Genomic DNA, 12,494 nt, shown 5'->3' with positions numbered 1-12,494 from the left:
GTAATAGCAAATAGGGTTAAAAAGAAAGAAAATCACATTATTTATAGGAGTATAAATCAAGGTGAAATGAAAATGTGACAACAATCAGGGGCTTTAAAATGCTTTAGCATAGCCGTAATAAAAGGACTTTCAGGTCAAGCATTGGCCAATCAGTCCCTCTTGGGGAGCCTGCGGCTCTGTCAGTTGAGGCAGGTATTAAGGTAAGACTCCGCCTTCCCAGACTCTAAACACTCTGGTACTGAAGCCACTCTGTGAATTCTGTTTTCAGTCCAGCAGAGATCTTAGTAATGTAGGTCTTATTGGGCAATTCAAGGAGAACAGACCCGGATTTCACATTTTTTTAAATGAGCACCTACCATCGGCAGTTTGTTATAGACAGCTGTGGGAAGTGTTTGTGTTTTTAACAAAGGGGTTATGAGTAAAGTTGCTTCCGTAAGACATTTAAATTTTAATCTCTCTATTAGATCAGTAATGCGGACAAGTATTAATTTTTGTCATTTTAATAGAGTAATAAGTTGTTCAATGGGGCTAAGAACAATTAATCGAGCAACTAATTAAGCTCAACCGAACAGCCACCACAAATTTGTAAAATGCTCAAGGCTCCATGAAAACTATATTAGAATAACAAATGTAATATGTATTTCACAACCAAAGTATATCAGATTTTAAAAAGGCATAAAAAATTGCACTAAATTTGCAGCTCAAATAAGCCCAATTAACTGAATGGGAGCATGTACTGCCTGACCACAGGATTGGATTTCAGAAACAGCCATAACTCAATGTATGGGTATATATATATATATATCAAACTTCTCCAAAGCCAAGGGTTCACACTCCTACTATGCTCACATTTAAAGTCAAGTTGAAGTTAATTTGACACACAGAAGATCGAGCCTAATTTTTCTTCACAGGACTAAAACGAGTGTGGCTCACCCCCGCGCACACACTCGACACTTTCTAAACCGCGCAAACTCGTTTATTGCGATCGAACGTTTTCCACCATTAAGGCGAAACTCTTTTTGATGTTCACTGTTTTCGCTCACCAGCTTCAGAATGTGGGTAATTAAGTGAGCTCTCCCGTAATAAAATCCTACGAGCGGGACAGGCGAGACGGAGACGCCATCCGTCGGAGAAAGCGCGGTCTCCTCGCGCTGCAGGAAGCGGAGAGGAGCGCCCGGCGATTATTAACATTACCGCCACCGAGACGCAATTACTGTCACGAGCGCGCGGAGAAATGAAGAGGAGCGAGAGGGCCCTTTCTGCGCCCGTGTGTGTGTGTGTGTTTGTGTGTGTGCAAGCGTGAGTGTGTGTGTATGATGTATGTGCATGTGTGTGTGTATGTGTGTGCGTGCGTATGAATATGCACGTGCGTGTGCGTGTGCGTGTGTGTGCGTGTGTGTGTGGGTGCAAGCGTGAGCATGTGTGTATGATGTATGTGCATGTGTGTGTGTATGTGTGTGCGTGCGTATGAATATGCACGTGTGTGTGTGTGTGTGTGTGTGTGTGGGTGTGTATGTGCGCAGGTGTGCATGCGTGTGTATATGTGTGTGTGCACATGTATATGTGTGTGTGCGTGTATGTGTCTGTGTGTATGTGTGTGTTTGTGTGCGTACGTATGAATGTGCAAGTGTGTGTGCACGTGTGTGTGTGTGTGTGTGTGTGTGTGTGTGTGGGTGTGTGGGGGGGGGGATCCAGATCCTTCTATCTGCAGGAGACAGACGGAAGTCCTGCAGAAGGGGAGAAACCCAAAGGGAAATGTTAAACCTGCTAACATTTCTCTTCCTGCTCCTGTACAACTAATGTTGTGGAGTAGAGGGCCATGAATAAACATGAAGGGGGCGGGGGAGGGGGGGGGGTGAGCTGCAGAGCGGCGTTCGAGGTGAGATGTAGAGCAGTCGGAGGGGTAGGGTCAATCAATCACGTTGCCGTGCCACCGCCCATTAATATTCATGAGCAGCCCGGAGTCACCTCGGCGGCGCCCAGACCGGGTCCGGCTGGAGAGGAAGACGTGGCTCCGCCTCTTAATATTCATGAGCCCGCTCCTCCGCCGCCGCCTTTCAGGGGGGGGGCTGAGAGGAGAGAGCGGGGCCGGGGGGGGGGGTAGGTATTCTGGAGGAGAGAGAGAGAGCGGAGGACGGAGAGAGCGAGAGAGCGAGGGATGAAGGCGGGGGCAGGCACAACAGGTGCCGATCAATGCCGAGACGCCCTTGGAGCCCAAAGTGACCCGCGTCATTTGGGAGGCTGCTCAAGCAAATCCTTAATCAAGGCGTTCTTTTTTTTTTTTTTTTGTTGCTGTTGTTCTCCTGATTATTTATTTATATATTATCCACCCCACAACAGAAACTGTCACCGCGTAGGACAAGGGTACTGAAAGACTCCCTCAGACTGTGAGACTTGTGAGGAAGCGCGTGCTGTTTAGCAACGTCTGAGAAAAACAGCGTCTGCCTACAAAGGCAAGCTCGACACGCCCGACACGCTCAAAGCAACACGTGGGCTAACGTGCAGCCCAAGCCGGGTAAAGGGGGGAAATAGCTTCGGCCCAATTATTGTCTATATCATTCAACAAGGCTCAAAGAGCGAGACAAAAGCCTGTCAAATTAAACAGGGAGAAAAGAGAAAGGGCTAAAAAATCAGGACCCGTCTATAAAAAAGGTGCGGAAAAAAAACAGTTTACATGTAATCGCAATCACTCGACAGTTCTCCGCGAGCGAAAACATGCTTTTCGCCCAGACCGGTATTCTAATTCCTTCCCTTTTAAAACCGAAGCGAGCGGTGAAAGTTTGACAGAAGTCTGCCGGCTCGGAGACGGAAAGTCTTCGCCCCGGCGGAGGAGTACGTGGGCTGAAACCCGATCCAGCACATCGCGGAAGAGCTCTTCTGTGTGCCGGATTGTCCGCGGACACACAGATTCATCAATGACAGAGTCTTTATGTTGGAGCGGTTTTGACAAATGTGCCGGCGTTTTTAAGGGAAGGATCTTGCGTGGCCGGTGTTGGGCGGGGTGCGCAGTTCTGGGTGTTTAGCTCTGTAATGAGCTGGAGAGAGGACAGCGAGCTGGGGGGGGGGGGGGGGGGGGGGGAGGACGAGGGACGTCGGCGTGTCGGGAGGGAAGGAGGAGGGCGGCCCGAACGCAGAGGTGCGAAAGGATATTCCATTTCGGCCCGGATGTCGTCCAGGCGGTGGGACAGCTCGATGGCGTCCTCGTCCTTGTTCTCGTTGAACACCTTCAGCTGGATGTCCAGCTCCTCCGTCTCCTTCAGCTCCTGCGTTTTTGTATGGAGGTGAGGGGGGGGAAAAAAGTTTACTACCAAATGAGGGAGAATTTTTCAGTTTAGAAACCATCCTACCACCAAATAATCTGTGCTACCCCAAAACTCTCTACAGACTCCTCTGAGAAGCAGATGTGCTTTGGTGTGTCAGAGGTTGGGAGTTAAAAGAGACTCAGAAACACTTGGTCCCCTGGTTCTACAATCTGGCCCATTTTTCCAAGCGTCTCTGGGTAGAGAAATGCTCAGAGCCTTCAGCACCTGGTCACCTGCATCGGTTTAACCTAATAAATGATTCAATAAAGCAATTAAGGCTTCAGACAGAACAAAGACCACAAGCATCTGTGGCACTCCGGGACTGGATTTGTCTCCCCCTAGAGAGCAGGTCGCTGTCTCGCAAACGAAATGCACTCCCTCCACCCCCTTCCCCATCTCGCCCCCCCACCCCCACCCCCCACCTGAGCGAAGTCGCTGGGCTCCCCCCGCACCTGTTCCGGTCCGCGCCAGGCAGCGAAACGTCGTGCTTTACCGCTTTAATATGAATCATTGCCAGCGGAGTTTACAGATGGCACCGAGCCAAATGTAACCCAATTTCTCCAGCTATCAATCACCGCGCCCCTCCTCTTCGGGCGTGCCATCTGTCTCGGGAAACGCCGGTTCGGAGAGGAAGACGCCACGCGCTGCGCCGGCGCAGGGAGGGGACAGTCGGGCAAGCCGGGCACACTGCTGTGTGTTTTTACTTTCAGGATTTTGGGCTCTGTTTGAGCGCCACTGCCACTGTCTCCAGGGCAGGAAAAACACCCAAATCACAAACGAGGCAAAAACTGCACTTAAACCAGAATAGCTGAAAAATCTGTAGAGTAGAGTAAGTACCCACAAAATCACAATGGCAACGCACGGGAGAAAATTACAACAATGGCGCTAGCAATAGCAGTTTGACAAATATAATAACGCTACCATGAAAGGCATCGTAAAAAAAAACGTCCAACATAGACGTTTTTGAGGAGAGCGAACAGACGCGCGTGGATCTGTCCAACCGGAGCAGAGATCCGTTCCGGTTGATGATGACACGGGGGGGGGGGGGGGGCGGGGCCCTCCTCTGGTTCTGAGCGGGAGCGCTCGTGTGCATCTCTCCCTGAGCGCTAATGGGCTAACAGAGCCGGTCTGGAGAGCGCTGGAAACGGGGAGCTGTTAATGGGAAGCCCTGGATGAAGCCGCGATGAAGCGGATCAGATGGGGGGGGGGGGGCGGGGCACGTGGGCCGGAGCACAGGGAGCGTGCGGTGCGGGCGTCGCCCGGCGCGGGAGAGAGCCCAGCTCGCCCGCTATCGCCCCGGAAACGACGCAGTAATTATTCCAGACGAACATCGAGGTTTTTCATAAGCGCAAACGAGACAGGGGGGACAAAAACATCGCTGTCATCCCGAAACCTTTTATGTGCTTTTAAAAAAAATTATTTTCCACACCGAAAGTTCCCATTCCGCTCTATGCGCTGTACGTGTTGGACAACTCGCCAATTAATAAAGCTGGTTCAAACGGGGAAAAGAAAGAGTTTTCCATTATTCCTAAGAGCTTTTTTTTTGTTTTTATTATTTTTTCGAGGTTTCATGTGACACAGACATTGAGTTAGCCTACACTGCATCACAGGGGTTTGATTAGCAGGAGACAGCGCACAGCCACGCCCCTCCCTGCCCCCCCCCCCTCCACCTCCCCTTACCGGCAGGATCTTCTTCAGACCGCAGCGCAGGAACTCGTTCCGCAGGTGTATCCTGAAGTCCAGGTCATCCGGCGACGTGACCAAGGCGTTGATGAGCTGCATGCAAGCCACCTGTGGCAACCGCAAAACCCAAAAAAAAATAAGTTAGAGCACAGACTGGCAACCTACCAAAAAAAAAAACTAGAGAAATAAACTTGTGTGGGAGAGACGTGCCATAACCTCCCAGCAGGGCAATGAACTGAGAAACAAAACATTATTCAGCAATAGATTTTACATTTTCTTTTTCTGCTTTTTTTTTTGTTTTTCGTTGTTGCTTCGTTGGCCTTCTGAGCTGCTTGCGGCTTTCCTCATCATTATTAATCACTGCGCAAACTGATTTGCTGTTTGGTTATGGCAGACAACATAATACATCTTAACTGGCGGCGTAATGAATGAACGCAATAAGGGCATATGGCAACTTAAAGACACGCGCCCCGAAGCGGAGGCGCTTGCACCGTCTGCATTTCTGCGGGCGGCCTTTGGCCTTTCCGCGTGGGGTACGCACGGCTCACGAAACCGCGCCCCAGCGCAATCCGCCCGCACGCGGAGATGAGAGGTCGACCCGGAGCAGAGGGAGGGGAGGAGGGAGGGAAGAAAGGAGGAAAAAGGAAAAGGAGAAGAAGACCTGGAGAGCAGCGGAGAGGCAGGGACCCGCGGATGGTTCGTTTGAGGGGGGGTTGGGGGGGGGGGGGTTATTGAACAGCTGTGCATTTGTAACTGATTTATTGGATCGGGAGAAAGCGGAGGAGGAACGCTGATGGGTCCTCACGGCGGTGAGGGGGTGACTCAGGGCAGAGTGGAGGGGGGGGGGGGATTCGGGGGGCCGCTAATCGCGAGGGGTGAACGGCCCGTGAATGGCGGTCGATGGCGGCTGAAGGATGCGCACGATCGACGTCTGAAGCGGAGCCACCGTTACTCTTCGCGGGCGCGGCCGCGCTCCCCGCCATGTTTTATTAAGAGCCCGTGGGGACTTCGGCTCTCTCTCTCCGGTGTTTCATTTCATTTTTATTTAAGGATACGTGTTTTTTCTTTTTTCTGGAGCTGTAGCCAAGGCCATCCCTACCGCACGCGCTCAAACGAGCACGCCAGCGAGCAGGTGCTCCTGGCGCTTCGGAGCGCCGGTCCTGATGGGGCAATCCCAGCATGCATTGGACGCACCGGGGGGATGGGGAGGATTGGGGGGGGGTGGGGGGTATTCAGGTAGGAATCTGGAGAAATGGCCATCTGGAAAAACAGCCTCGGCTTGTTTTTAACTTGGCGTCTGCCGGAGGACAATCAGTGGGAACAGGTTTGCACTGATCTACCTGAGCGAAGGGAACAGGAGAGCGCTGTTTCTTACGGGACGGGGCGGGCCTTATGGGCGCAGGCGTGGATACAAGGACTGCGGGGACATAAGTTAGCTTAAGGTGAACTACGAGATCCTTCCAAGCTCAGTGCGAGGGAAGACAGACGGCTCGGAGGACGCCAGCGGCGTCTGGCACGCCGTCAACCCCGCCGTCCCGCCATTGGCTTACAGCCGTAACCACCGGAGACCGATTTAAGGGAAGGCTTTCCGGTCGACGCTCGTCACGGCGAAAACCTCGCAAGGCTTCTCGCCGCGTTCGTTCGAAACGGCGGCCGGAAGTTTCCGGAAAGAAGGCCTTTCGTTTCGTTTCGTTTGTTTTTCGGGATGAAAATCGTTTATTACAGCGAAACGAAAAAAAAAATGCGTCCGTGCGGGGCGAAGAGCCGTGGGAGGCCTTCCGCCGGGGGTGATTAGAACGAGCGCGAGCGTTCGACTGCCGCCGCCGCCGCCACGGCGACGGAACAAAGCGAGGGACCGCCGGAAAATAACACGATAATCGCGCCAACAAGTTAAACTCCGCAGTCCGTCGCGGGCGTCAATTCCTCCATTCCTCTGAACTTTCCGCACTGGCGAGACACTTTAATTTACTTCACAATTAACGGCTGTGCTTTTCATTACCGGCAGTTTTAAAATGTGGAAAACAGGTTCTGTAATCAAAAGGGATTATTCCTTCGTTTCCGACTCTCTCTCTCTCTCTCTCTGTCCCTGTTGTAATTCCTCTCGCTCTCTCCGAAGATCTGAATGGTTCTCCGTAAATTGAGCGAGTGATTTGCATTGCTCATAATAAATAACCACAGGAAAATCTTTCTTCGCTCTAAAAAAGAGAAAAGGCGAGAAAAAAGAAACATTCTGAATTTGAATTTGCGATGAAGTCTTTTGTTGGGCCCGCACGCAGGTAATGGAAGGAGCTGTCAGGCGGGCAGAGCGGCGGACCGATCGCAGAGAGAGCAGCCCTTAGGAGAGAGGGATGAGGGGTTACCGGCTGACTGCCCTTCCCTCTCAGCCCAGAGAGAGCTGGCGCAGGACCGCGGGAAAAACAATGGGGGGAGGAAGAAGAGGAGAAGTAAAGCGTGAGCCATCTGCACAAATTGAGACAACACCTTTGTTCTGCTAGTTATTCGGCTGTGCGCGCGCGCTTCAAAGGGAGGAAAACAGCCCCGGCGCCACTCTCCCCATTCTGCGCTGGAGGTGCACAAAGAGGGAAAAAAGTTCTGATGAAGAACCGAGACGAAACAGGGCCTGAGAGCATCTCAATAACCTGCAGTCTTCCATCTGTGGAAAAAGCCAGCCTTCAGAGGCTGGAGCTGCCAAGCACAGACAAAGGGAGTGGGAGAGAGGAAGGGAGGGAGGGAGGGAGAGAGGGAGGGAGGGAGGGAGGGAGAGTGGGAGAGAGAGAGGGAGGGAGAGTGGGAACAAAGGAGGGAGAGTGGGAGGGAGGGAAGAAGAGTGGGAGAGTGAGAGAGTGGGAGTGAGGCAGGGATGAAGAGTGAGAGGGAGCGAAGGAGAGAGGGAGGGAGGGAGAGTGAGAGAGAGGAAGGGAAGGGGGAGACTGGAAGAGAGGGAGGGAGAGTGGGAGAGACGGAGGGAGTGAGAGAGGGAAGGAGAGTGGGAGAAAGGGAGAAATGAAGAGAGAGTTAGAGGGAGAGTGAGGGACAACAAGGAAGAGAAAAGGGATCGAGGGAGAGACAGAGTGAGAAGCAGAGGAAGAGAAAAAGGGAGAAGGAGGGCAAGGCAAGAGAGAGAGAGGGAGAGAGAGTAAGGGAGAGAGAGGAAGAGAGAGGTAAAGCAAGGGAGAGAGAGAGGAAAAGAGAGGGAGGAGGAGAAAGAGGGAAAGGGAGAGAGAGGAAGAGAGAGGGAGGAGGAGAGAAAGGGAAAGGGACAGAGAGACAGAGCAAGGGAGAGAGGGAGATAGGGAAGCAGAGAGACACAGAGAGAGGGAGAGAGAGAGGCGCAGAGATAGAGAATTGTGTGTAAATATCTGTTTAAGTCGACAAGGGCGGAGGTGCGGATGGCCTGAACCTGACAGAGCTGCCAGCTTTATTCCAGCCTGCGTGTCAAGCACAGCCTCAAAGGGAAGGGGCCTTTCAGGCCCACTGACAGCCAGCGAGGCCAAGCTTTGTCGATAACGCATGGAGAACTTCTTTTCATTTATTTCTGCTCAAGCCAGTCATCCTTCCGCGATTCCGGCGCGCGGTCCTGACAGCGCGGGTGAACCGCCACGGCGAGTTTCTGTTTTATGGATAACGTGAAAAATGCGCTGGAATGAAGAGGCCGCGTGACTGCTCTCGCCCGGCAGGGCGGGGGGCCAGCGATGAAACGTAATTTCAGTGCAGAAAGTACGCCGCTGTCACACCTTACAGCAGAGCCCTTGGCTCGATTACGTTCGCGGAAATATTCGGCTGTACAAACGTGTGACCTTATACAATTTAAACAATGAATCAGCCACTGACATATATCAGCCGAACAAATTAATCATGCAACAGAATGTAACCCATATTAGGGCATGAGTAACGGTCAAACTGGTGCACAGACGGGTAACTGTTTATGGCAGCCTTTGCAAAAATACCTCCATATCCACTAAGTTCAGTATAGCTATGAAGAACATATCAATGGCTGGTGACTACCAATCAGTAAATGTAACCAGTAAGAGAGGACCTCTTAAGAGTTCTTTGGCCTGTTAGAGGCCTGGAGCCTGTTAGAATTCTGGGGCCATTTTGAATTCTGGGGCCGGTTAGAGTGGACTGGTTAAAGTTCTGGGGCCTGTGGGAGGTCTGGGGCAGGTTAGAGGTCAGGGGCCTGTTGGAATTCTGGGCCCTGTTAGAGGTCTGGGGCCTCTGTACGTACCTGCAACTGTTGAGCGTCATGGTTCTCCAGGCCCTCCACTATGGAGGCGAATCTCTCCTTATTATGCCTCTCCGCCGCAATCGTCATGGCAGCCAGGATCTTATCAAGGCTGAAAGGAAAGCAAACCAACACAAAGCAGCACAAAAAAGTCAACAAACACCGTTATCAGCCTTCAGACGGGACGTTCACTAGCAAACCGCCCCTCCCCTTCGCACATCCTCTGATCTCCTCTTCCACAACACCTTCAGAAGAGTCATTAACGCATTCCTCCGTCGTAGGCCTCTGCTTGCTGGGCGCGGCACGCGGCTCTCCCATTCTAACGTCTCCGATACTCTGCACTGCAGAGCTACACCGAGGCGTCTGCGGCTGGCGTAACACAATGCAAGAAACAACTGACAGCAACTCAACCAGCAATGCCGGGACAGGTGACTGCGTAAGGGTTGGCAAGGAGACGGGATGAAAAAGCTTTTGTTGAGAAGGTGCATTCATTTCCTTCTGCAGGGTCTCTGGGTCTCCTTGCCGAAGGCATCAGCAGGACCATGAAAGGGAGTCCGTATCATACCTCTGACACAGAGGATCATGGGTGCGAGCAACAGACAGCGGGGCTTCACGAACCTTCCAGAGACACCGTGGCCAAGGAAAAAAAAAAACAAGAAAAATACAATTGATGAAAAACCTACATGTGCAGGTAAGAGAGGCCAGATTATGGACTGATCTGCCTCACACACAGGGAGAAAGCAGACACAACTAAGCCCAAGCAGACTGTCTGCACTTCTTGTTCTTAGTGGCTGTCCACGTGTGTATGTGCACCTTGTCATCTCAAAGGATGGATGGAGAAGGTGGAGAAGAAAGGAGAAGCATCTGAAATCTTTTCCTGATCCTCCACCACTCCACCCCCCTCAAAACAAAAAAAACAAAAAAAATGCCGAAAAAATAAGTGGAACTTTCAGAAAATGTCTGCAGTGACTTGCTCCTCCAAACTGGCACATGAAGCAGACTCCTTCAGCCCGGTGACATTATTACGGCAGCATATCAGTGATTAGTGCACTCAAATACACGCTAAACGCACAGGCCCGTCCTTCTCAAATTACTCCCATCTGCCTCCCAGGAGCGTCTGTGCAAAACAAACAAATAAGGAGAGGTCAGACCCCTGCTCACTAATTGGAGCGTTTAAGTGAGTTAAGTGAGCACTTGATGTCTTTCAGGTTTGTCGAGCCTGCGCTCCAAAAAAAAACCCAACGCCTGCCCTCCTCCTCGAGTGCCTCTTTGATGTTGTCATTCATAATGGATTCGGTGAACGTGCCAGTGCCCTTAAATCTGTTCTGAAGCAGGGTTTTACCAACACATAGAAAGTCGGCTCTTGCTAACTGTTGCTGTGTAACGCGGCCTGTGTTATACAAATGCAACTGTGCGGTGAAACTGCATCGAGTTAGTTACATACCGACCGCCATTAACGCTAACAGCCCTTCCAGCATTGGGGGGGGGATTGACCATTGCACTGGCATGGACGAACACCAGCCCTGGCCCCTGAGCAGACACATATGAAGCAGGGCTGCTGCCTGGCTGAAGCCACAGAGCGAGGTTCTCTGGGCGCTGTGACAGACCAAAAGTCGCGGGTACGCGGGTCACACCACCAGGGCCCCACAGCCGCCCGGCCGCTCTCTCTCTCCTCAAACGAGCACCTGCTACGAGGCTTCGCTTTTTCTTCTCCTTTCTCTTTCTTTGTTTTTTGTTTTTTTTTTGTTTTGCTCGCGAGTCTGTTCATTTTCTCGAGCTGCTGAACGGAGCCTCGCTGGAGGGCTGCCATTGTTATTCTCGGGCCGACGCCGCGGCAGACACGATAAAAAAAAAAAAATAAATAAATAAAAATAAATAAAAACTCCCCTGGATTCAATTTATAATCTGTCAGTCGGGCTGTGAGCTCACGGCCAACAACCCCGAGCGCTTTACCGCGCCACGCAGCCGCGAGCAGCTAAATGAGAACACGCTAACCGACAGACTGCGGCACGTCTCCGCGCCCGCGCTCCAACGCAGCGCGAGCGCTCGGCGTGTCTGAATGAGCGTCGCGTTAGGGGCTCTGACAGGTCGCCCGCACTTATATTTAATTAACTCGCTCATAAACGCTTGGGTCTGCGGCTCTGCGGCGAAGGTGGAGGGGGCCGCTCGGCGCAGACACGTCGGTCTGAAGATGGGGGGGTGTGGGGGGGCTTCTGGGGCTGTGGGAAAAAAAAAAAAAAAACAAACCCAGCGGGACGGACGGGAGGGAGGCCGCGTGCTCGATCAAACTTACATGTTCTCCTCTCCGATAATGCAGACCGCAGACAGGATCTTGACGATCTCTGTCATCATGCTGGTCTGCTTCGGGTCAATAGCCCTCGCCAGGAGCAGAAGGCTTCTCTCGTCTCCCAGAATCCTTTGGAGCCCATACTGAAAGCACAGAAGAAGAAGAAAAAAAACATTGTCCGATCCATTTGTTTTGCAATCTGTCAGCTGTGTACATACAGTGCTTCTGTTGTGTGCACATCCTAACGGTTCTCTTCCACGTGAAATGTGTAACCATTTGCAATTATCCTATGCCAATGAGAGTCTGAGGGAATTTTAATCAACAGCAAACCTGGATAGAAATACAAAATTAGCCCAAATTCTTTTAACAGTGGGCCAATGAGGCCAAGGAAAGAAAATGGGAGATGATGATAGATTAATCCAAATCAGGACAGGGCTATAGGGACAAACACACATTTTCCTGTGCTTTTAAAATCCCTCAGGCTCACTCTTTAAGATGACCTGGTTGCATGTAGGGGTTTTGGTAAAGGGACAGCAACAATCTGGCCAACAGCAATTTAGTTCTTGGAAGAAACTGGGGACTCTGAGCTATTTAGGAAATCTGGTGAAAAATGATAGCAAGACTTCACGAAAAAAAAGGGGGAAGAAAGGTGAATTACTTGCAGAAGCAGAGAGCTAAAAGTATAGTATTTCAGGCAATGTAGTACCACCCGGCTGATTTTCCACTCTGCAATAATATCAACACGACAGGAATATTCTAGAAAAAAAAAAAAACATTACAGCGGAATCTAGCAAAGAGGTTTGGCCCGGCTTGTCCAGAGGGAAGCATCAGGTGAACTCTCTCACAGCACTCTCGACCCCCCCCCCCCCTTCCGCTCCCTCCTCCGGCGCGGAGCGCGGAGCTCGCTGCTGAAGGGGGGAGCGGCTGGTCTGATCGATTGACACCCGACTGTGATAATGCACCGCGCTAATTCATGTGAGAGGAATTCAAGGCCTCCGCA

The 12,494-nt window shown here is 51.6% G+C and overlaps 1 protein-coding gene across 1 annotated transcript in view; it reads right to left on the bottom strand.

Annotated features, from left to right (window-relative positions):
- The window catches only part of diaph2 (diaphanous-related formin 2), a 446,422-nt gene that overhangs the window by 302,065 nt on the left and 131,863 nt on the right, over positions 1-12,494 (bottom strand). Inside the window, 4 exon segments of the mRNA XM_064329326.1 lie at positions 3,151-3,263; positions 4,983-5,093; positions 9,211-9,319; positions 11,501-11,637. Of these exon segments, the coding sequence (XP_064185396.1) occupies positions 3,151-3,263; positions 4,983-5,093; positions 9,211-9,319; positions 11,501-11,637 (470 nt within the window).

This window comes from Anguilla rostrata, chromosome 3, assembly GCF_018555375.3.
Source record: "Anguilla rostrata isolate EN2019 chromosome 3, ASM1855537v3, whole genome shotgun sequence".
In the NCBI taxonomy this organism is placed as follows: domain Eukaryota; kingdom Metazoa; phylum Chordata; class Actinopteri; order Anguilliformes; family Anguillidae; genus Anguilla; species Anguilla rostrata.
Note: the sequence above shows the minus strand (reverse complement) of the source record. Positions and strands in the feature narration are given on the sequence as shown.